The sequence below is a fragment of the Oryx dammah genome, unplaced genomic scaffold (assembly GCF_014754425.2).
Source record: "Oryx dammah isolate SB20612 unplaced genomic scaffold, SCBI_Odam_1.1 HiC_scaffold_23, whole genome shotgun sequence".
Taxonomy (NCBI): Eukaryota; Metazoa; Chordata; class Mammalia; order Artiodactyla; family Bovidae; genus Oryx; species Oryx dammah.
The window spans coordinates 89,950,703-89,976,013 of record NW_024070207.1 but is presented as its reverse complement, the minus strand read 5'-3'; the positions used below and the strand labels follow the sequence as shown (position 1 = coordinate 89,976,013).

Here is a 25,311-nt window from a genome sequence, read left to right as displayed (position 1 = left end):
TTTCATCTTGTTAGATTTTCATATCAGTCCCACCTCTTCATTCTTTTGTTTCTATTTTGCAGAAACTTTAAGGATGGTAACAGGTTTCTACAATTTTCTCCTGGATCATCCTGGTGAGGAAGAGTTCTCATTTTGTCCTGTTTTTTTCTAGATGCTGTGTACTTCCTCTAGCTCTGGGTTGATTATTTTCCTTATCTTCAAATAATACAAGGCTTTCTGTGGGCTCAATATCCATCTACAAGTGATTGAGATGTTTACCTTGGAACCTACCATATGTCTATGGAAGTGGTGGCAGGATCTCCATCTCAAGTCTGTAGCTAGAGGGCACACTGATGTCCATGCAGTCTGACTTTACCTTTTGTATCTCTTCTTTACTAATGCGATACACAGCACAATACACTTCCCAGCACAGACTTCTCTTGGGAACCTTTAAGATGCTAGTCTTTCCTTAAAGTTTTGAGCTGGATAGGCTACATAACCTGCAGGAAAATTACATGCAAAATGAAAATGTTGGGCTCCTTTTTCAAAAATTAAGAATGTCAAGGCAGTGACAACAGAGCATTGAACAAACACAAGGCCCTTCTTATCATCACAGGGCCCTGTGCAGCTGTATAGGTTGCACACTCATGAAGCTGCCCATGGTTATGGGAACTGCACTTTCTTAAATGTAAGTCTCCTCCCTTTTCCTCCCAATCTCCCTGCTGTTTTCCTGTCTGCTTGTTTTGTCGATCTGCCTAGATAAATAGGAAATAGAGGGGTCTAGAGGATATAGAGTGGAGGTGGGGGTGAGGATCAGTTTTCTGGTGAGCACACTTGAAAGGCTGAGAAATTGACATCTCATGTTGATTTAGACACCAACTCTAAGTTGGGAGGCAGATGTTGGGTCATCAGGGGATAGAGTATGGGCCTTAAATAAGTGGCTTACTACCTTTTTAACTCAGTGTGTTTGAGGAAATGAAGCCAAGGTAATTCATGAGTGGGATTTTCTTAATCCTGCCATTCAGGGCCATCTGCCTCATAACTGACATCAGTTTCACCCAGATCCAAACCTTAGGTTACCTGTCAGTTTTAGTCTTTGATATTGTGAAATCTTTTTTTCTAGATTTGAGGGAATGTTTGGAGAAGTTAGGCCAGGATATATTTGGGGGCAAAGGGCAATGTATCATTTTGAATTGAATGTGTGCATGGAACCATGTAGATAGGTCAGGGGTTAGCAAACTTTTTTATGTGGGACTAGGTAGTAAATATTGTAAATTTTGCAGGTCAAGGGGCAAAATTAAAGATATTCTGTAGATACTAACATAATGAAACAAATTTCAACAAATATTTTATCGATGGTGCTTAAAATGTAATAGTAATAACTGAGTGCAGTTTTTGGTAATACATGTCTACTAATTAGAAGAATAGGAGTCTTTGTTTTTGGAATACAGTATCCTTAATTAGGGTTCAAAATTAGTATTCCCTATCATCAGATTAGTTTGCAAATGTTCATCTGTTAAAGCTGATCTGTAATGGGATTTTATGTATTTCATTTTTGAAAATGTCTTTACATGTTCTGGAAAAAAAATGCACTGCCAAACAATGACATCAAATATGATTTTGAGTATATTCATTGCATATAAGGCATTTAGAGAATTCTATTAGATTCTTCTCTTGATATTTGTATTTTACTATGTTATTATATTGCAGATTAATCATTTTTAACTGATGGTTAGGTAGAAACTCCTCAATTGCACAGTTAAATTAGTTTTGAAATATAGAAATTTCCTTTGCATTTGCATTGAGGTCTAAAAAATGCTGCTTGGAACTGCAGTTTGAGCTTGGAAAATATATCTACTGCAAATTTCTATAGGAATGGATAATATGTTTCTTATTTTAACTTTTGATAGCATGGAAATATATAAAGCAGCTTGACATTACTTGGAATTCAGACAACGCTACTCATCATCAAAATGATTGTACTAAAGTCTGAGTTTCATGTATAAGTGTTGTTTTACCTTGTAATTGGTGAAATTCATTAAGATATATTATCAAGTCTCCCACAAAAGCTAATTTCCAAAGCCATTCATAGCTTGATTAGAGAGGCTAAAGGCTGTTCTTCTTATTCAATAATTCTCAGTTTTGCTCTTGAGCTGAAAAGAATCACAACCAAACAGTAAGAACTGCTGTGTGGTAGAAGTCAGGATATTCAGTTTCTACTTCTGATAAAAATTCACAGAATTGATGATGGTTAAAGCCATAAGAATGAATGAAGTTACCATTGCTACTACTGGTTCAATAACGCATGATAAGTTCAAATATTACCACAGAGTAATTTCTGATGAATAATACAATAAATAGCCACAGGGTTTAAACACCTTACATTTTCATAAGCTTTGTTGTTTGTTCAGATAAGCATTTTTCTACTTTATACATATTTTTACTACTATCACTTATAACACATCTTAGCAGGTTCCTTTTCATGTTATATAGCATCAGTTTGTTTTCAGTTTCTTTGAAAATATTTTCCCTTGTAATTGTTCCATGCACACTAGTCACAGAAGTTAATTCATCAGTTATTTCAAACAAGGTCTTGACTCTTCAAATGAACAACTGAGTAGTATCAGTATTACCTGTTAACTCATAAAGAGTGAAGGAAAACCACTCAGTAATTGCTTTGTTTTTAAATTGATTATTGACACTGCTCTCAATGTCTTCAACTCTTCAAGCAACTGTTCTAGCTGAAAGTCTAATAGTCTTGCTTTCCTTATTTGGCTAAGAAATGAGCCACTCAGAAAATTACTTTGGTTGCAGCTTCATATTCATTTTTATATTTTTCTGAAGAAACTCTGCTATGATGAAATATTCCACTTTAAATTCTCTAACTGTTCTCACTGTTGCTTTCCTGTCAGTTGGGAATATTGTGATGAATGTAGTCTGATAATATTGACATATATTATATTCTTTCAGTAAAACTATACTTATTGCATGGTAACAAAATAGTCCACACACCACCGTGCCTTATAAGCATATGAAGTCTTTTTTCTCTGTTTTCTGATTTTGACTTATAGGTATGTACTGGTAATAAAAAAAGTTACGGTGTTACATGTGTGGTACTTGAAACACTGCCAACTTGAAACACAGCATCATTGTGATTTGCAAGGCACAAAGCAGCAATGTGTAAGATGAGATACATTCTCTACTGCAACAATTCAACTCTATGTTGCTTTGTGAAAGGGGCCATCAGTTCAGTTCAGTTCAGTCGCTCAGTAGTGTCCGACTCTTTGTGGCCCCATGAATCGCAGCACGCCAGGCCTCCCTGTCTATCACCAACTCCCGGAGTTCACTCAGACTCACGTCCATCGAGTTGGTGATGCCATCCAGCCATCTCATCCTCTGTCTTCCCCTTTTCCTCCTGCCCCCAATCCCTCCCAGCATCAGAGTCTTTTCCAATGAGTCAACTCTTTGCATGAGGTGGCCAAAGTACTGGAGTTTCAGCTTTAGCATCATTCCTTCCAAAGAACACCCCGTGCTGATCTCCTTTAATGGACTGGTTGGATCTCCTTACCGTCCAAGGGACTCTCAAGAGTCTTCTCCAACACCATATATGATATATAAATGAATGAGCATGAATGTGTACCAATAAAACTTTATTTATACACACCCAAATTTGAATTTCATGTAAGTTTAAGGTGTGATGAAATGGCTGTACAAATATAGATGGTGTGCTGGATTTGATCTGTAGGTTATGGTTTTCTGATCCCTGGTCTAGCCAGATAAGTCAATATTCTTTGATGAACTTCTATAGTGGCGCAGTGGATAAGAACCTGCCTGGCAATGCAGGGGACACGGGTTCAATCCTTGGTCCAGGAAGATTCCACAGGCCTTGGAGCAACTAAGCCCACAAATTACAACTACTGAGCCTGCAAGCTGCAACTACTGAGGCCCGGGTGCCTAGAGTCTGTGCTCCACAAGAGAAGTCACTGCAATGAGAAGCCTGTGCACCACATCAAAGAACAGCTCCCGCTTGCTACAACTAGAGGAAGCCTGAGCACAGCAACCAAGACCCAGTGCAATGAAAAATAAACAAATAAAATGCTTTAAGAATATATTCTTTGAGCTTGGTGCCAGCTACCGAGCCCAGGTGAAAGGAAATCTGTTTAAAGCAGTATCACTGACACCACTAGCAGCCCTACTATTTCTGTGCCTAAAACACAATAACCACTGGTATGATTCTTTAGGTAAGCCTTACTAGGCTCTTCATGGTTCTGCCTAATTTTCCAACTTCCATTTCCAATTCTTTCCTTCCCCTTTTGTTCACAGCCATACTCAACTTCTTGAATTCACCAGAACTCTCAAGTTCTTAGGCTTCTGTGCTTTGGCAGATCTGTTGCAGCTTCTGTTGGGAATACACTCACTACTGTAACAATCCTCCAGCCCCCAACAGTTCATCTTTTATTCTCCAGGCGCTTTATCTGCTACTTCTAGGTTGATAAAGATGCCTCTTCTATGAGCATCCACAGAAATTTGGGTAAAGTTTATAGCACTCATCAGTATTTTACAGGATAAAATTTATTTATATGACTCTCCAAGTTAAGAGTTCAGGACACGGACTGTATCAGCTTGGAAAGTTTTCAACCATTATTTCTTTGCATACATTTTGCGCCTTGATATATTTCTCCTCTCCTTCTTGGACTCTGATAACACAGATGTTAGATCCTTTGTTACCATCCCATAGATCTCAGAGGCTCTACTGTTTTTCCTATTTATTTTCTCTCGGTTGTTCGAATTGGGTGATTTCTGTTGCTCTGTCTTGAAGTTCTCTGATCCTTTCCTCTGTCCCCTCCATTCTGATGATGAACCTATACATTGTTTTAAATTATGATTATTTTTTTCAGTTCTAAAATTTCTATTTGGTTCTTCTTTGTATCTTCTATTTCTTTGCTAAAACTTCCTATTCCTCTGCTAAGGCTTTCTAGTTTTTCATTTGTTTGGAATGGATTCATAATTGCTCATTGAAACATTTTTATGACTGCTTTAAAATCCTTGTCAGAGAACATGAACATCTGATTCACCTTATTGCTCACATCTGTTGATTGTCTTGTCTAATTAATGTTGGATTATCCTAGTTCTTCCTATGAGTGATTTTTCATTGAAACCTGGACATTGTGGGTATTATAAAACTCTGGCTCTCATCTAAATATTCTTTTTTAGCAGGTCTCTTTTGATATCACTCTGTTGGGGAAGGGAAAGCACTACCTTGTTACCACTAGAAGTCCAGGTTCCCCACTCAACCTTGATTAACACCGATGGAAGTGGAGGGTCTCCTTGTTACTACTGGGTGTGAACTGAAGTTCTGGCTTCCCGCTAGGCCTCCACTGAGACCGCCGTGTCTGAAGGTGCACGTGGTGAGAGCTCAGTCATTCAGTCGTGTCCAACTCTTTGCCGCCCCGTGGACTGCAGCTTGCCAGGTTCCTCTGTCCATGGAATTCTCCAGGCAAGAATACTGGAATGGGTTACTATTTCCTCCTCCAGGGGATCTTCCCAACCCAGGGATGGAATCTGCATCTCCTGCATTTGCAGGAGGATTCTTTACCACTGAGCCACCAGGGAAGCTTGTCTGGAGGTGTAGGTGCCTCATTACTGTTCCCCACATTGCTTCCATAGGAGTGGTGGCCTTGTTAGCACTGGGCAGTGGTGACAGTTCTGACTCTTCAGTAGGTCTTCTCTGACACCAACTCAGCAAGGAAGGGAAGTGATGCCTCATTAATGCTGGGTGGGTATGGAAATCTAGGCTCCCCAGTATAGTTGGTGGTGGTGGGGTAGGATTTGAGGTGCTTCTTTACAGATTGGCAAGGGTAGAAGTCTAGGCTTCTGGTGGGTGTGGGAGTCAAAGCTTCTTCCAGAAGTCCCAAAACTATTCTGACAACTGAAGTTTTTGTAACAGGTTAAAGTCTGTCTGTACTTGTCTTCCAATCTCTCCTCAACTCTAACCCTATATTTGTTTTTGGCATCAGTATGTTTGGACATGAGTTGGATAATTTTTTTGACACTGGTAAGTGTGGGAAGGGCTAAATTTATCTCTGATCCTGATTTAAAGGATAAGTATAGTTCTATTTACAAGATTAAATAAATCATGACTGTTATGTGAGTTATTATTATCTGCATAGGTTATGTTGAAGGCAATGGCAACCACTCCAGTACTCTTGCCTGGAAAATCCCATGGATGGAGGAGCCTGGTGGGCTGCAGTCCATGGGGTCGCTAGGAGTCGGACGCGACTTCACTTTCACTCTTCACTTTCATGCATTGGAGAAGGACATGGCAACCCATTCCAGTATTCTTGCCTGGAGAATCCCAGGGATGGGGGAGCCTGGTGGGTTGCCATCTATGGGGTCACACAGAGTTGGACACGACTGAAGCAGCAGCAGCATAGGTTATGCGGCACTGACATTATAAATGAACTACATATTCCTAAGTAGTTCAGGTTAAGAATTTAGTTGTTTAAAAGGACTTAAATTTATTTTCTTATAATTGAGTGGGTTTCTCCTCTGACAGTAATTGATGGTAACTGCATAAGTATTAACACAATGCTGCTACAAATGATGTACTAACTAGTCCATAATCTGACTCAGCATAATACAAATTTTATATATTTTTAAAATATCAATTTATCTACCTTATCTATTAATCATATCAACTTAGTAAATTCATATTATTCTCTCCAGCTTATAGTTTATTGTTATAATTATTAAATAAGAATCAGTACTAAGTGATATAAGGTTTAATTTTAGAATAAAGGAGAGATGTTGCAATGTTCATTGGAAGGACTGATGTTGAAGCTGAAACTCCAGTGCTTTGGCCACCTGATGTGAAGAGCTGACTCATTTGAAAAGACTCTGAATGCTGGGAAAGATTGAAGGCGGGAGGAGAAGGGGATGACAGAGGATGAGATGGTTGGATGGCATCACCGATTCGATGGACATGAATTTGGGTAAACTCCAAAAGTTGGTGATGGACAGGGAGGCATGCTGTGGTTCATGGGGTCACAAAGAGTTGGACACGACTGAGCGACTGAACTGAACTGAATTCCTCCCCAAAAAGTATATTAGGACTGCCTATGTGTTGGGCTTATAGGGAAGTTGGGGAGGGATCAGGAGAAAGTGATTGGTAAAGTGGTGATCAACACATTTAGAACCCAGAACGTGAAAGCTAGAAAGGATTTTAGAAATTCGAAACTTCCTATTCTTTTGAGGTCTTTGAATGCATATAATATATCTGGCACTTTACCTACTTTATGGCATTTAATCTTCAAAATAATGCTATTTTCTCAGATGAGGAAACTGGAGCTCAAATTAGGCTAACTTGTTGAAGGTCACCCAGCTATCAAGTGGAGACTTAGGATTTGAACCTAGATCTGCATGACTTCACAGTTCATGCTCCTTATATGGGTTTTCAGAGCCACTTTTCATAGAAATTATTATTAAAAAATCATCTATCCTACTTCCCCATTTCTCTCTTCAGTGAAGGACCTAAACCTTAGAGGCTACATACCAATTGTACATATGATATAAACTATGCTAGACTGAAAACATTACGTAGTGATATAAGGACTGTGTTACTGTATAAAAAATATCTCATGCTTCATGATGGATGACACATATCTGTAACTGAACTAGACAAAGAGTTCTGGCTTAGAGGATAAGTAACTTTACCAGGGACACATAGCCTGTGCAGAGAAATGATTTGCAGCCAGGCCTGCCTGACTTCGACCCCACCCACAGCATCTACTTCATGCAATTCTGCAGCTAATACCAAGTAATGATTATGTAGTTGAAAAAGAAGGTTTTGAGGGGTTGGAGGTAGGCAGCCTCGTAATTCTTGGAAACAGCCTAAGTCAAGAACCACCAGCTCCCAGAAGACTGTCAAACACTGGCAGAATTTCTATCTCTGCTTGTGCAAGTCTGTGTGTGTGTGTGTGTGGTGGTGGTGGTGGTGGTGTGTGGGGAGACAGTGGTGTCAAAATCTCCCAGGGTTGAAGGTCATCTGTTGTGAGAAAGTTTACAATGAATGTATTAATTTAGCTGTAGAAAATACTCAGCCTTGTATACGCACTCATTCAAGTAAAATGGAAGGAATACCATAAAGCGTGGAAGAGGTGTTTTAGAGAAGGTGATTAAACATGAAGCATAATCCATATAAAACTATAGTTTGTTAAGTCTAGTTACTAGTCTCAGGGAAACAATTTAAAACTGTGTTGGTGTGCAAAATCAGTTGAGATTTCCATAGCTTCTCACTGAATACTGCTAGGATTACTGAGTCAGCACTGAATTGTCTTCCTTATATTTTGAAATCCAACTAAATATACCTCGTTTATTGGTTACATTATTGAAAATATAGAGTCCATGTTTAAGAAGGAAACCTTGTTTTCATCTGTCCATTAATTTTTTCCTATCCCTGAAAACTGGAGGTGTGCACTGTAACAGATCTATTACATGAAACTTATCTCATTAAATTTATCTTTTACAAAGAGTAACAGACCGAAGGCATTTTTTCTTCTCCCAATTATACTATGGATTGAAAGGCAGACTAGTGACTTTTATTTGCATCTGAGACACGGTCAGAACAAGAAGGTGTTACTGTGGTCTAGGACATGCGTGAGGGGTAGAAAAGGGTTTTCTGGGCTGAAAGCTTCCCTGAGGATCTTAATTTTGTCTTTCAGGCCTGTCTACAAGCAGTCCCAACTCCTCCCATGAAAGCCCCACTAAGATCACAGCAAAAGAAAGCAACATTCTGGAGATAACCGCTTAACAATTTTTCGTCACTGCTTTTTCTTATAATACTATAATGAACTACTGGTAAAACACCGGTAGCATGGAAAATTTGGCTCCAAAGTGCCGCCAACAGACCTTTGGCGGTGGGGAGCCGTGGTCAGCGAGCCAGAGCCACGTGGGTGACTCTTCAATCCCTCCGGCCGGGGGTGAGGGGGCGCAAGCGAGGGGATCCGGGCCGGCAGCGCAGGCCTGGCCTAGGGCGGCGCCCGAGCCCCGGGGCACGGGGCCGACAGCGGCTCTCCTAGCGCGCTCCTCGCGGAGGCCATTACTTCCAGCAGTGCAAAAAGTATGCTTTCTTCGGAGGGCGGAGGTCAGGGGCCTTGAGCCGCCTCCTGGCGATGTGACCTTTAACAGGCCCTCGAGGGCCCGGGACACGCGGAGCACAGGATGCCGGAGCCGCGGTCGGGGACCACCCCGGGGCTCCTGGGCAGCCAAAGGCCGTCCATGGCGTCCTAGCTCACTGCTCACGCCCGCCGCGGGCGGTGACGGACCTCGCCCTTCCCCACCGTTCCCCTCCCCCTCCCGAGCCCGCCGCGGCTCCCCTGACACGGTCCGGACCCTCCATTCTCTGCCTCGGTATATTTAACTGGCACAACCTAACCCGCTGCTCCCTCTCGGTGACAACCCTTCACCCGGACAGACGGACCCAGCAGCCAACCATCGGTCAGAATTGGCGGGCCTCCGGCTCCCTGTAGGTGGTGGCCTCGGTGGGCGGGGCTCGGGCAGCTAGCAAGTTGAGTGGAGCCACGGCTGACGTGAGTCAACAAAGGTCACGTGAAGCGAGCGGGGCACTTCGATTGGCTGCACCAGCCGGGCGGGGAGGGGGGGTCACGGCGGCGGCGTGGGGTTCGCTGTGTGACACAATTACAACAACTTTGTGCTGGTGCCGGGGAAGTTTGTTTCTCCAACGAATTCCCCCCACATCCCTCAATCCCGCACGCTCCGGCCGTTCCCGCCGCCCCCGCCCGTGGCTGCCCCTCGCCCGCCCCCGCGATGTGACCCAACAAGCCGAGCCGCTGCCGCTGCCGACCCGGGGGCTCCGCAGCCCCAAGCCGCCGCCGCCTTCGCCGCCGCGTTAGGGTTTTTCGTCGCTGCCGCCCGCGGCGGAGGAGGAGGTGGCGATAAAGTTGGTGTGCGGGTCCCGCGCGGAGGTTGGGGGCGTCGTTGCGGGCCCCGGCCCGCGGGGGGGTGTCAGCGTCGGAGTTGTGAATTCGCTGCGTTTCCATGAAATCCAGCGGAGTGTCGCTCGCTACCGCCGCCGCTGCCGCCGCCGCTTTCGGTGATGAGGAAAAGAAAATGGCGGCGGGAAAAGCGAGCGGGGAGAGCGAGGAGGCGTCCCCGAGCCTGACAGCCGAGGAGAGAGAGGCGCTCGGCGGACTGGACAGGTATGGGTCGCCGTCACCCACCCGCCCGGTCGGCTCCGGACGGTTGGCGCCTCTCTTCGGGGAGGCCCGAGCGCGGTTCGCCTCTGGCGGCGGCGGGGCGGGCACCTGGGCTTGGCGCTCTCGGTGCCGTATCCGCCGCCGCCGGGGCCTCGGGATCGGGCAGGGATGGGTCGGTAGGGTTGCCGGAGCTCTAACGAGCCGCGTGTGTGTCTCCCCGCAGCCGCCTCTTCGGGTTCGTGAGGTTTCATGAAGATGGCGCCAGGACGAAGGCCCTACTGGGCAAGGTAAGGCAGCCACGGGCTGGAGTGCGGACACGGTCTCCCCAGCCGGCGCCCTGCTCGTCCCGGGCCCCGCGGCTCGGCCGGCGCTCATTGTGGCCGCGAACTAGGGCCGAGGGGCTTCCGGAAAACTATTTTCTGCTTTTGGTCTCCCTTTACCCCCGGATCCCTCGCTTGCTCCCTTGCGAAATCGCTCTCTCCTCTCGTAGCTGAAGGAACAGAGACGGCAGCGCTTTGGGGCCGAGCTCAACTGGGTCGACAAAACTGCCTGTTATTTTTCGGCTTTTGGGGAGTCGACCGATGATCTCTCCGAGGTGCCTGTTTAGGGTCAAAGGCTCGTAAATGTGTGCGGATTTCCCCACATTTCCGACTTACTTGTTTCCCGTGGTTTTTCTTCTTTTCTTCCAGGCAGGCTGTTCGGGAAATGTACTGTTAACCCAACGTTTGGGGTTTTCTTGTGTCCCCGCTCCCAGAAGGAAAGTTGCACGTAGTTTAGGGCGGTGAAGAGTTTGCATGGGGCTGTTGACAGGCATCTCAAGGGGTATGGTGTTTTACCTGAAGTTGGGTGACTTGTTTACTTTTTGAGTCTTTCTGCTATAGAAATCCTGCAGTTACTTATGAATGTGTTTTCTCCTTGGAGCCTCGTTTCCTGTGTTTCTCACAGGGGAGGCCGAGGGGAATTCGGGGTGCAGACTCTGTTTATTTGTGTGGAAAGTTGTTGGCACTGTCATTTAGTTAAGTAATGGCTGCTCCTGTCGGCCCAAGATGGCGGGACAGGGTGGGAGGAGAAAGTGAAGGGGGGGGTTTGGGGGAGGGAGGAGAGGTAAACATGGAAATAAATAGTAGCGATGAATAGGCCTCTACTTCGGAGTGTGTAGCTCGGTGGGTGATTAATAAAAATTATCCAAGATTATTTGCATCTAGCATTCTTGCACCTTTCTCAAGCTTGGAAGCCGCATTCATAAGCCTGGTAAATGCTTATCAACCTGTAGCACATTTAGTTATCCATCCGTAAGCTATTGAACAAAGGCAGCGGAGTCTCGATCTGTCTGCATCAGTTTGTGTCTCTTGACCAGAATCTGATCGAAATGATATTTGAATGCTCGGTTCTTAATTGGGACCGTGAAACTTGGAGTGTGCCGCGATAGGTGTTGTATCCATTAAACATTTTCTTTTCTAGCTGAAATCAGTAGGTTTGCATTTGATACCTAGCTTTATTGTTGCAGTTGAGAAGGAAGTTTGAAATGACTAAAGCCTTGCATTTTATTAAGTTGATTAAAAAAAAAAATACGGTTATCCCGAATTTTTGTCTGCAGTTTGGAGTCGCTAATTCTTTTATCTGTAATTACACTTCTGTTTTTGTTTCAAAGTGAGTTAAGTGTAAGGGGTTTCGAACACAAATAATGACCCAAAAGCTAAACTGAAATAATCCTTGTCAGTAAGCTCAGTCCCTTTGATCCATAGAGAAAAGTTGAATTAAACTTTGACTATGTAGGTATTAATTGGCTTCATTAAAACTATCGCCGGAAAAATGAATAGCGACTAGCTCTGAAATGATTTAAGCATAAATGATTTAAACCTTGAAATTTCTTTTCAACCTATTTAAAATATTTTACTTAAAAATATTTTACTGTCAAAGTTGTCATTTCAAAAGATTAAGCAAAATATTTAAGAAGCATTGTATTTTGGAGTGATTATCTCCGGTCTGGTAGGGGGTTGGTAAAATGGTCCGCAAATATAATACATTTGGAATAGTTTGGCCAAATCTTTTGTTTTGGTTAGGATTATGAAGAAATAAATGGAATCTAATGTTATATGTGGATAATGTGTAAAATGCTAGTTGATTTTATGTCTCAGAATGCTTGTATTTAGATGGATTCACAGTGAGTGGATCGTGCTTAACATTGTATTTCAGATTGTAATATTGAACTCTTAGGTATTATGCACTACTGACTTTAAATTGTAAAATAACATTTTCAAGTATTTGTGAAAATGTGCTGTACTTTCTTGATGTTTGACTGCAGTAACATAAATGAGAAACTTGTGAATGTTCATTATATTTTGTGGCAGAATGAAGGCTTCATAAAATATTGGGTAATTTGATAAACTACTAAGTATTTTGTTGAGCTAAAGGAAAAAAAAAAGTCTTCATTACTTTAGACTCCATGCCGGTGAGGTCCTATTTAGGTCAAGACTCATTAGCCTTAACATTAAAATAAAACATTCTAGAATATGTGCTTGCAACCGCATGCAGTTCTTGGTTGCATCTTTGTGAGCTTGAACATAACAGTGAAATGTGTAAAGCTTGATATTATATGATCTCTCACCGTGAGTTTGAATTGGATTCTGAATAGAATGAATGAGCTGGAATCTTGCTATAGGAAGTATTGAATTATTTAGTTTCATCCATCTTTTGAACAGCCCTGGTAAACAGTATGTTTTTTTGTGAAATGTTGAGCTGTGTTGGTTTCAGAATTCTTATTCCCTGAAAGTCTTAAAAATGAGAGCTGGCTTTTCTTTGTTGGGGTTGGTTCAGGCTGCTTACCTAAGGGCAGATACTGGAATTAAATAAATCACAGGACTCTTTTTAGCTATGATTTTTGTCATTACCCCATCTGGCCGTCCGCCCATCAAATTGAGTCGGCACCTTGTATAACTTTTCTTTCTGACAGAAACTTAGTTCTTACTACTTGCTTTTAACATTTATTCATATACATTATTGAATATTCTTTCAAGTTTTTTAAATTAGGTTTTAAAAAAGGTTAACTCTTGACCTAAAAGATTTGGAAAATTTAAAACATTTACCAATAAGTATGTATTTTAGCATAGTTTCCCCCGAACTTGTAGGTTCCTTTTCTAGTTGGGAGGATACTTTATCCAAACTGCTGATTTCTTTTAGTAGCTGAATGCATTTGTCAGACTAATTTATATTGGAGTCATTGAAAGAATTTCTGTTTGAATGATTTCCATTTGGTATACAATGCTTGGGGGTTTGGATTAAAGAGAAATTAGTAGTGCAGTGTATTATTTTGTAGTAGTACCTTTAAAATATCTCTAAAAGATTGTTAACAGAAAGTAGTTGCTTAATCAGAGTTCTTGAAATATAGCATGATCTTGACCAATTTTTTCTTTAATGCTGACCATCTTTTGGTATCATAATTCAAGACTCTTATCTTTTTAATTACAGTGGAGTTACTGAAAAGTAATTAAGAAGTGAAACATTTTAACAGGAATTAACTGTGGTGACTTAGCACATTTTAAAAAATCTTTTGGGTTATTCTTGTTTTCAGTTAATAAGGATTTGTATTAAAATATATATTAATATATAGCATGAATATATTGATAGTGATACTACATTTGTATTTATAGTAATTATATAATGCTAAAGTGTTGGACTCTTTTGTCAAGAAACTATGCTAAAATACATAGTTGTTCACTTTGAAGTACCTTTATATCATTTTTGTGTTAAATACTCTTGGGAGGTTTTTTTTTTTTTTGGTAATTCTTTTAATCAATAGATTATGTAGAATACCTGGAAGTAATTTCTCCCTCACTGCAAGCAGATTCTTTACCGTCTTAGCCACCAGGGAGGCCCATGGATCATTTACTATCTTAAAATGTATGTACTTAAAAAAAATACGTACTTCTTTTTCCTAGGAGATAATTAGCATGAAAATAGTTGGAATTTAAAATTCTGGGGGCAGTGGACGTAGTTTAAGATCCATTAAAGCATATATTTTCCTAAATTTGGTTTGCTTGCAGGTTAGTGACTAAACTACCACTGTGGTAGTGGTCAGTTGTGTCCGACTCTTTGCGCCCGTATGAACTGTAGCCCACCAGGCTCTTCTGCCCATGGGATTTCCCAGGCGAGAAGACTGGAGTGGGGTGCCATTTCCTACTCCTGGGGATCTTCCCAACCCAGGGATTGAACCCACGTTTCTAATGTCTCCTGCATTGGCGGGCAGATTCTTTACCTCTAGCGCCACCTGGGAAGCCCAATGTATATGGTAAGGGAAAATTATTAGGTCAGTTGTAGAAGGTGACTTTTTTTATACTATAATGTTTGGATGTTGATATTTAAAATTATATTTTATGTATATGTTTTGTTTGCTGGCACTTGTAAAGGAATATATTCATTTCCAGCGCTAAAAGAGATGAATGTTTGGGTTACAAAAGTAACCACAGAATAATGTCACACTTCTCTGTTTCAAAATTAGGTTTTTAATTTGATGCATCTTATAAAAGTATTTTCAAGTTCGGAAAGTTGTCTTGTAAATTATAGTCATTATTATTTACCTGGACAAAGTCTCAGGCAATTGCTATATATTTCCTAAGATTTTGATAGTTTCTTGTAATAAAGCTATAGTAAGAGATTATACAAAGTGCTTGCTTATCTGGCCACACATTAGAATTGCAGGAATATATAAACATGCACTTTAAGTACTGAATTCTTTCCCCTCACTGGATAGCTCTTTTTGTAGAATCATTTACAAATTGAAATGACATGGGAACATTTAACTGCCACCTCTGTACATTTCAGGTTGTTAAAAACTGTGTGAGAGATGAGTTTTTGTGATGTAGTTGGTAAAGTGGAATGGTGGGCCATGCACTTTGAACCAAAGTGAAGGTTCAGTGCTTGGCTAGGTACAGAGTAAAAATATCTTTTTCGGACTTGATTATGTAACATTTAGTTTTTATTTATGTAATAATAGTATTATTTTGCAGATTTGAAAAAGTTTACTTTTGGTTAAGCTTAGACTTTGAAACTCATTGTGATGCTTTGAACTCTTTGCAATTGATGTTAATGAATTAAAACACTGTGAATTAATATTTTTGAAATGTATCCAGAGAACTAATATATGTTACAAAGACACCACTAGATTGTCAAAGAATTGAAATGGTGGTTATTTAAGGCCCACATGTATTTATTTGTAAACTAGTTAATTAATGAAGTTTAATGAATACATGATCGACAGTCTTATGTACTCATATCAAAGCCTCACATACAATTCTATCAGTTTTCTCTACTGGTTTGTAATTTGTCAACGGTAAATTAAAGCAACAAATATTTGAGTACACTGAATACAAGTCGTCTATGCAGGAAATATGGAGATAATGAAGATATCCCTTGTCTGTATTGAAAACTTACCGCTCCCTTAAAGGGTGAGATAAGTATGAGGAGGACTATCACGAAAACATCAGTGGCTGAGGGAAAGTGGAGTATCTTGAAGGTTTACGATACAGGTCAATTTAACAATTTACAAGTTAGAAACGGTTTTTTTTTTTTTTTTTGGCCATCTTAAAAACATTGATTAGCAAGCATGCACAAAAGCAGTCATAGGAACCTGTTTGTGAAGCTTAAGGGAGTACCAGTGTCTATCAAGGACCTTGCTGGAAAGGTGCTTTGGTGGCACCTGTTAGGCGCAGTGTTACCAGCAGTAGACATAGCCCCAGAATCACCCGGTTGGTGGTGGAACACAGGGCTGGATGGGACTCTTAGGCTGTGTGTGCACTGTGGACTGTATTGGGATCCTGGATTTGCTGATTCTTAGGCCCGTTTATGCAAAAGTGGAGATGCCTTTGCAGTGTTTCGAGCCAAGCCACATTAACTTGAATATCATTCACTGCACTAATGAAAATTTACTTCTGACATTCCTTATGCTTCCTAACACATTCTCCTGACTAAAGTAAAGGCAGGAGAAGCATTGGCTTTATAGGGTGCTGTCCTGGCTCCTGTTTTCCTCAGGTCTCTTCTTTGTAGATTTAACTATTCTGGACTGTGTATTCCTGATTTGGGAATTTTAAAAGTTAACTAAGAGCCCCTGGACTTTAGATTATTGGAGTTAACTTGAAAAATTATCCAATAGTTGCTGGGTTAAAATTAATGAAAGCTCATGAGACAGCATATCCTGATATATTTCATTTTTTTTCTTGAAACATTAAATGAGAATTTATATTATGTAACATTCTGTATCAGACATTTAAAACTCAATTATTTCATTAGTATTTTACAATACGTGAGTTAAATGGGGAAGGGGTATTCATATTTGTGAGATAATTGCACAGTGGCTTCTGGGCTAGCTTGATTTACAGACACCCTTTTCCATTTATCTGGTCATTTGTTTCAACAAATTATGTACTTTGAACACCAGACCCCAGTAGAGAAAGACAAACCATGCTCTTAGCTCCTCGTACCTGGGGACTCTTGTAATCTGCACCTTCTTTCCCTAGATAGGTAGTGCTGGAGATGGGCAGGACATTGATGGCTCTTGCAAAAACACTCCTTGCTTTCTCGGATCCCCATTTTCAGTTTACTCTTGGGGCAGTTTAAGTTGAGTTTCAACGTTCTACCCGCCATTGTGCCTTAGTAGAATGTCTCCTATTAATAGGATTGGGCTTGTTTCTTGATTGTGTTTATTGGAGATGGTATTTCTTGACTTCTTCATTAGCACGGCATCTTTTAATTTTGCTTAGGAACGCATGGTTTAAAATCAGATTTTTGCTTTTAGCAGACGTTCAGACGGTCATCTGCTGTGTTTTCTCTCACTCTCATTTTTTAGTAATGCTTACCTTTGTTATGAGTTCTTAACTTGAGATCCTTGAATGAACGTTCATGGGTCAACTTAAGGAATTTTCTGACCAAGTTTTGGTAAGATATTCAAGAAGTAGTTAAATAATAATCATGTTTGTAGTACAAAACAGCCCTAAGGTAAGGAGGAGGGGAGATTTTAAACTAGATTTATCTGCTGTTGTGATTTTGTTTTTTAACCTTAGATGTGCATTACCTTAAAAATAAGTAAGCACGCTGATAATGAGTATACCAGAATTATATTTTGACTGATTAAAGATGGGTTTTATACTAGTGTGTGTATAGGTAGAGATACCTGTGAAGTCCTTTTTGTCAGGTTGGGATACTTCTCATCTTGATGGTCCTTCAGTCAGGATAGGGGTAAATGAAGTAGAGATGTGTATACGTTTGGTCCTATTTCTTTCTTTCCTCACCCTCACCCTGGTCCTGTTTCTTTGCGTTTGTTTACATGGCTGTACTCTTTCTTCATTTTGATCTTTAACATCTGTTTCATTGATGACTTTATTTTGGGGTCTAATTTGGCCCAGGATGATATTTGGGACCTAATTAAAAACTATAACCTGGAAGGGTGGGAGTAATTCCTTACTCAGAGAATTTTAGGTTTCTCAGCCAAATTATGGGCTGTTTGCCACTTCTGTAAGCTTTCACTTATTTTCTCTTACTGATTTCTTTATTTTATTTTATCTTTACTTCTCTACATTTCTAAAACAGTCATCATTCTGTTGTGAATGTGTCCTTGTATTTTTGTGGTTTTGTCTGTGTGGTAGTATTTTGTCTGTTATAATAAATAAAATATACTAAGTTTATTCTCATGAAGAAGGTTGGGCTGCTTCCCTGGTGGCTCAGATGATAAAGAATCTGCGTGCAATGTGGGAGACCTGGGTTCAATCCCTGGGTTGGGAAGATCCCCTGGATGAGGGCATGGCAACCCACTTCAATATTCTTTGCTGGAGAATCCCCATGGCAAGTGTATTATATAAGATTATCTAGTTTATTTTAATTGAGAACAGTGGAAGGAACCATTAGATAAAGGAATCTAAGATAAATTTATCTAAGGAATCCTATTTAGGTGAAGATAAACGATTGTTTTCTCACTAGATCTATTGTATTGTGTTCACTAGATCTTTTTCTTAAAAAAAAAAAAAAAAAAAGGAAACAGTGTATTAGAGGAAAGGTTCAGTATTTTGAAAAGCAAAGAAAATCAACCAGTCATCACCAATCATTACCCACCTTCAACAATTTTCGGCTCATAACCTGTCTTGTTCATCTGTATTTTACCCTGTGCTGCTATTATTATAAAGGAAATCTCTTAATCCATAGATATTTCAGCTTGTCTCTGAAACATAGGGCTTCCCTCATAGCTTAGTCAGAAAAGAATCTGCCTGCAATGCTGGAGACCTGAGTTCAATTCCTGGGTTGGGAAGATATGCTGGTGAAGGAAATGGCTACCCACTCCAGTATTCTTGCCTGGAGAACTCCATGGACACAAGAGCCCGGCAGGCCACAGTCCATGGGGTTGCAAGAGTCGGACACGACTAAATGACGACAACTGAAACATAGCCACAATGCCTTTATTACACATAAAAATACCTTGTTTATTTATTAATTTTTGGTTGTGCTGAGTCTTCGTTGCTGCATGCGGGCTTTTTCTAGTTGTGGTGAGCAGAGGCTACTCTTTGTTGTGGGGCATGGGCTTAAAATAACTTCTTAATATCAAATATGATTGAGTCTTAATTTTTTTGCCTTATGGAAGTTAAGAATTAGTTGCTTGGGAAATAAGTAGCGGACAGATATTTAGCTGAATATATGTGAATTTGTATTATAGTATTGTGGTGGAACTCTGTAATATTAATAGATACAATACATGATAAGAGATAATTTTTTCTAAGAACTTTGTTAATCTTAGTTGTTTGAGTCTGTTAGGATAGTTTATTATTTAGGGACAATTTATTTTTAAGATAAAATAAGCATTTTAGGTTTTAGAATTTCAGGTGTCAGAATGAAAACTAGAAAAGCTTTTGCTTTGCTTGATTGGTTTGTGAAATATTTGTTAAACTGCTGTGAGTGAGGGACTCTCCCAAGTCCTGGGGCAACAAGACTTGGCCTCTGCCCCTGCAGTGTGTGGAGAGAGATGGACAGAGCGACTATTTGATATTGTAAGTGCTGTAATCAAGGTGTATATGTAGTGTTCTTTGAGCTCTCAAATGATGGCACAATTAAAACATTTAAAACTTTTGATCGTAGGTAATTTAAACTGTCCCTACAAATTCGCAACGTTTTGGAGCAGTTAGTTTAGGCTGGAGAAGTGGGCAAGAGAAACTGCACAAAGATGTAACATTTTGGTCTTGGTTATCAAACGTGAATAGAATTTGAGCAAGAGGAATAAGAGGGCAGAGAGTTAGAGGTATAAAGTTGAATGGTGTTTGGGGAATTGTGAATAATTTAGTGTGGACCCAGAGAGATTAAGGTTGTCCTAGTGGGATAGGTGATTGCAGCCATGAAATTAAAAGACGCTTACTCCTTGGAAGGAAAGTTATGACCAACCTAGACAGCATATTGAAAAGCAGAGACATTACTTTGCCAACAAAGGTCTAGTCAAGGCTATGGTTTTTCTAGTGGTCATGTATGGATGTGAGAGTTGGACTGTGAAGAAAGCTGAGCGCTGAAGAGTTGCTGCTTTTGAACTGTGGTGTTGGAGAAGACTTGAGAGTCCCTTGGACTGCAGGGAGATCCAACCAGTCCATCCTAAAGGAGATCAGTCCTGGGTGGTGGTTGGAAGGAATGACGCTAAAGCTGAAACTCCAATACTTTGGCCACCTCATGCGAAGAGTTGACTCATTGGAAAAGACTCTGATGCTGGGAGGGATTGTGGGCAGGAGGAGAAGGGGACGACAGAGGATGAGATGGCTGGATGGCATCACCGACTCAGTGGACATGAGTTTGAGTGAACTCCGGGAGTTGGTGATGGATAGGGAGGCCTGGTGTGCTGCGATTCATGGGGTCGCAAAGAATCGGACATGACTGAGCGACTGAACTGAACTGAGTGGGATAGTTCAGTTCAGGAGGTAATTGAGCATGTGGCCTCCATCACTGTAGACCATAGGAAGTTTTGAGGAGTCACTGAACTCAACTCTCGAATCAGGGGAAGTGACATGACCAGGATATTATTGACTCCAGTGAGAGAGAGAAAGTGGAGAGGAAAGGGATCCAGTTGTTAAATATTGATGGATAGATAAGACTACATGAATTTTAGAATACAATTTTGCTGCTACCTATTAGATGTATGATCTTTGGGCAAATTATTTCATCTTTCAGAGGCTTGATTTTCTTATCCGTAAAATGGAAGTGGTAATAGGTTTCTGTCAGGCTATAGCATTTTAGGGAGAAAAGAGATGTAAAGGGCCTGGCAAGTAGGCCTGCTATGGAAGGCTCAGCACAAGACGATGTTACCACCTCGGAAGACAATTGTTAAAGCGAGTCTATAGTTCAGGAATGGGGTGGGGGGTACAGAGGCAGATTTGAGATCTCTTGAAAACACTCTTCCTTGACTTTCCTAACATCTGACTACTTTGGCTTTCTGCATCTCCTTTGCAAGGAAATTCTGTTCTAGATCTTTACTCTGTCTGCTCCCAACTTGTATGTATGCTTGACCGAACTTGATTACTTTACCTGGTATCTTGAAGACATCTTAAACTGAACATATGCAAGCTGAATTTATCTTTGGTTTTGATGTTCCCTGTCTTAATAAGTGGCACTTATCATTTCCCTTGCCAGAAACCTTAGAGCTGTTTTTAACTCCTTTTTTTTCTTAGCAAGTCCTGATAGTCACCAAGTCTTGAAATTTCTACATCTTAAATTTCAAATGTTTGTTTTTCTCCATCCTCAATGCCACCATTCTAATTGCAGCCATGATCCGATCTTTGACTTCTGAAATACTTGCATGCAGATTTTTTTGAATAGGTATACTTGGAATAGTGCAAAATTGTAAAGTTACGTAGAGGAAGTTGCAGTAAAAAGAGAATCTCTCCACACCATCTCTGGGTTATATATTTCTTATTCTGAGGCAGCTACTGATAAAAGCTTTGTTGGGTAACTTCATTTCAACACGCACAAGTATATTCTATTATATATCTTTTTCCCACACAAATGCTGCTGCTGCTAAGTCGCTTCAGTTGTGTCCGACTTTGCGCGACCCCATAGATGGCAGCCTACCAGGCTCCCGGTCCCTGGGATTCTCCAGGCAAATGAGACCATACTATATTCAAGTTGTTAAAATGCTTTGTTAATTTTGCTGCTTGTCATATGAAAATATTACTTGTTTTTATATTGAATTGTCTTGGACTTGAGAGTTCTCTCATTCAAATAGTAAGATGTTGGTGAGGAGGTTGGTTTGGTTGATTAAGTTACTTTGAAGCCCTGTTACTACTTTTATATGTGGTATAAAAGGTAGAAATTCTTCAACATGCAAAAGTTTTAATTGAAAGTATGTTCACATGTATGTCCTACGATAGCAGTTGCTTAATTTTATATGCTGTGAACTCAGTTGAAGTAATTGGCAAAATTTGCCTTCATATTTTGATTTTATTGGTACGACTGATTTAATTTACTCCCTGAATGTTTAAAGAAGTAGCCATAGTTTATACCACTTAGTATCTTATATTTGCAGGAGTCACTCACCTTGACTTATTCTTGATTTTTATTATAGAAAAAGAAAAATAGGTAAACTTGTATTCTTGATTAGTCATAAACAGTACAGGGCTCAGTGTGTTGTTATGGGCCTCCCTGGTGGCTCAGACAGTAAAGAATCTGCCTGCAATGCAGGAGATAACAGGTTCCATCCCTGGGTCAGGAAGATCTGGAGAAGGGAATGTCAGCCCACTCCAGTATTCTTGACTGGAGAATCCCATGGACAGAGGAGCCTGACTGTCCGTGGGGTTGCATAGAGTCGGACATGACTGGGCAATTAATACTACTAGTATGTTATTTTATGTAGTCACTCAGTCGTGTCGAACTCTTTGTGACCCCCACAGACTGTAGCCCGCCAGGCTCCTCTGTCCGTGGAATTCTCCAGGCAAGAATACTAGAGTGGGTTGACATTCCCTTCTCCAGGGGATCATCCTGGCCCATGGATCAAACCCAGGTCTCCTGCATTACAGGCAGATTCTTTACTGTCTGAGCCACCAGGGAAGCTCTCTAGTGTGTTACTAATTTGTAGTAGAATGCCTTTGTTTTCATTATATATTTACTGGTGGTGGAGTTGGAATGGTGGTACTTTAGGTTTTTGAGGTTATTAACCATTTGAGGGCCAGTGTAGCTGTAGAGATTTTGTATATGATTTTGGAGAGTGTATGGTTTCCTTTGAAGCCCAACTGTGGACTCCATTGTTTTCAGCTATTTAGTTTTCTCTATTCTTGGGTAGAAGTGTTAACAATAAGAGTGTGCTGAGAAGATAGAAAAGCTTTAATACCACTGGATTGGTTAGGCTTAGGTGCCATGGTTTATATCACATGGTTCTGTGGTGTTCCATGATCACTGCCATATTCTCTCAAATTCTCCTCTACTGATTACAAGGGTGCTAGGGGAAGAGAATGTGAATTGATCCCTAGAGAACTTATTGCTCTAACTGGAAAATTCGTTGTAAGCACATGCTCCCTTAACATAGTTAATAGGCCTTAGAATTGTTTCTCAGCCTGGGTGTTCAAAATACTGGCTTGATTGGGAGGCTGTGTGATATACTGGAAAGAACAGTGGATCAGAAAACTGAAGACCAGTGTTTGAATCTGCTGCCTACTTTGTCAACTTGCTTAATTTTTATGGTCCCCAGTTTCACCATCTGTTAAGATGAAGGGCTACAGATTAAGAATTTCCAAAGTGACTGTCTAGCATCAGAATTCTAGGTGGTGGTTCATTTGAATTTTTAGGATTGATTCAATTTTGGAGATTTTGATCCAAAAGGAGGGCACAATGGAACTTTGTTCTGGATTGTAATTTTCTTTGATTTCAGCCTCAAGCTTTCAAGACCAGAAATGAATGCAGGCACATAATGTAACTGAGAATTGTATGTTTTGGTTAGTCTAATATGATAAATTATTCAGTTAGTCTTTGTTTGATTTGAAAGTTAGCCTTATTTATTAATGGTGTTTTGACTTCTCCAAACTACTACTTTTTGATAGTTGGAATTATTTCTTAGGTCAAATCTGATGTTTCTAATTCTAGAACATAGGTATAATTACTGTGTGTTTACCTGTTTATGAGGAACTCATGACAGGGCTAAATGAATTGTCAGACATGAATTGATAAGAAATGTCACAGTAAATATGTACTATTAGGTAGAGACATTTGGGTGTTAAAGATAGTAAGGCCCCTCAGTTTCCCTAAAAGTAGCAAGAATTGGCTTTAATTGAGGAACTTTCCAAACTATTGAATGTGAACTTTTATTGTTGAATTTAGCTCTGTGTATGAGTATATTGTGATTATATGTTTATTCTAAGCTTGTTAGTCAAAAAGATAGGTCTGGAGTTTGTACTTTAGGTTCAGAGTATAACTCTTAAGGAGAAACTTTTTCTGTAACACTTTTTCAAAGTGTTCATCTATAAATGGATAGATAAGTGGGTCTTCTGTCATTGAAGATATTCAAGTTTGCTCATTGACACTACTTGGCCAGGATGTTGTAGACAGCATTCAGACATCAAAGGATAATATTTACTGTTATCTGTAAAGATGATTCAACCCTTAGTCAGGATTCTGTGAAAAGAAGTAGCTGGATCCTGAACATTTGTTTATTTGGATTTAGTTGTTCTTACAGAAGTGGACAATACCATGACTGATTCATAATCGAGTGTATATATTTCTGTAAATGGCAATTTTTTTCTATTTGCTTTTTAAAAATCGACTGTTTGTTTAGAAACAATTGTAGATTCACATGCACTTGTCAGTAATAAGAAATCTAGTACAATGTCATGACCAGGATATTGACATTGAGATAGTCAAGATACAAACCTGTTTATTTCAAGTATCCATCATGTTGTCCTTTAGAGCCATATTCACCCACCCCACTCCCACCCCCAGTTTCTAACCCCTGGCAAGCACTGATCTATTCTGTTGCTATAATTTTGTCATTGAAAAAATGTTATATAGGTGGGATCAGTGTATGTATCGTATAGTTTGTTCCGTGTTATTGATGTACCATGGTGTCCTTAACCATACACTTTGAGTAATTTTTAGTCTGTGGCTATTGTAAATAAAGTTGCTGTGAACATTTTGTATAGGTGTTTTTGTGAGCCCTAAGTTTTTCTGGGATAAATGTCCAAGAGTGCAGTTGCTGCTGGTTGCTTGTTTAGTCTTATAAAAAACTGCCAAATTGTTTTCCAGAGCAGCTCTACCATTTTACATTCCCATCAGCAGTTCCCACCAGTGTTCTAGCTTTGTTGCACCCTTGCCAGCATTTGGTGGTGGTATTATTTTTTTTATTTTCCATATTCTGATAGCTCTGTAGTGCTAGCTCATGGTGGTTTTAATTTGCATTTCTCCAAAGGCTAGTGATGTTGAATGTCTTTCATGTCCTTATTTTCCTTCTGTATTCTGAAGGAAATATTCACCTCTGTGGTGAAATGTCTGTTCATGTCTTTTAGATTATTGATTTGAGACCTTTCTTTTTCTCTGATGTACAAATTTAGTACTATATATTTTCATTTCGGCACTGCTTTAGTTGTGTCCCACATATTCTCGTATTTTCATTCAGTTCTATGGGTTTTTAAATTTCCTCTTCAGTCCTTGGAATATTTAGTATGCTTCCCTGGAGGCTCAGACGGTAAAGCGTCTGCCTGGAATGTGGGAGACCCAGGTTCAATTCCTGGGTCGGGAAGATCTCCTGGAGAAGGAAATGGCAATCCACTCCAGTATTCTTGCCTGGAAAATCCCATGGACGGAGGAGCCTGATACGCTACAGTCCATGGGGTCGCAAAGAGTCGGACATGACTGAGCGACTTCACTTTCACTTTCAGTGTGTTACTCAGCTTCTGAGTATTTGGAGATTTTCCTGTTTTCACTGTCACTGATTTTTAGTTTTACTCTCAGTGACTTTTTAGCTTGATTCTATTATGATAAGGAAATTTACTCTGTATAATATTCATTCTCTTAGTTGACATGTGTTTTATGACCCAGGATGTGGTCTATCTTGATGACCGTTCCATGTGCTCTTGAAATGAATGTGTATTCTGTTGGATGGAGTGTTATATACAAGAATTTG

The 25,311-nt window shown here is 40.3% G+C and overlaps 1 protein-coding gene across 9 annotated transcripts in view; it reads left to right on the top strand.

Annotated features, from left to right (window-relative positions):
* The first annotated feature begins 9,641 nt into the window (after nucleotides 1-9,641).
* KDM6A (lysine demethylase 6A) overlaps nucleotides 9,642-25,311 on the top strand; it is a 182,319-nt gene continuing 166,649 nt past the window's right edge. For all 9 annotated transcript variants that reach the window (XR_005725456.1, XR_005725455.1, XM_040266144.1 and 6 more), the window contains exons 1-2: nucleotides 9,642-10,196; nucleotides 10,417-10,480. Coding sequence is in view for 7 of the 9 variants with exons in the window: in XM_040266144.1 (XP_040122078.1) it covers nucleotides 10,036-10,196; nucleotides 10,417-10,480 (225 nt within the window). In the remaining 2 variants the exon portion in view is untranslated. The remainder of the gene's footprint in view (nucleotides 10,197-10,416; nucleotides 10,481-25,311) is intronic.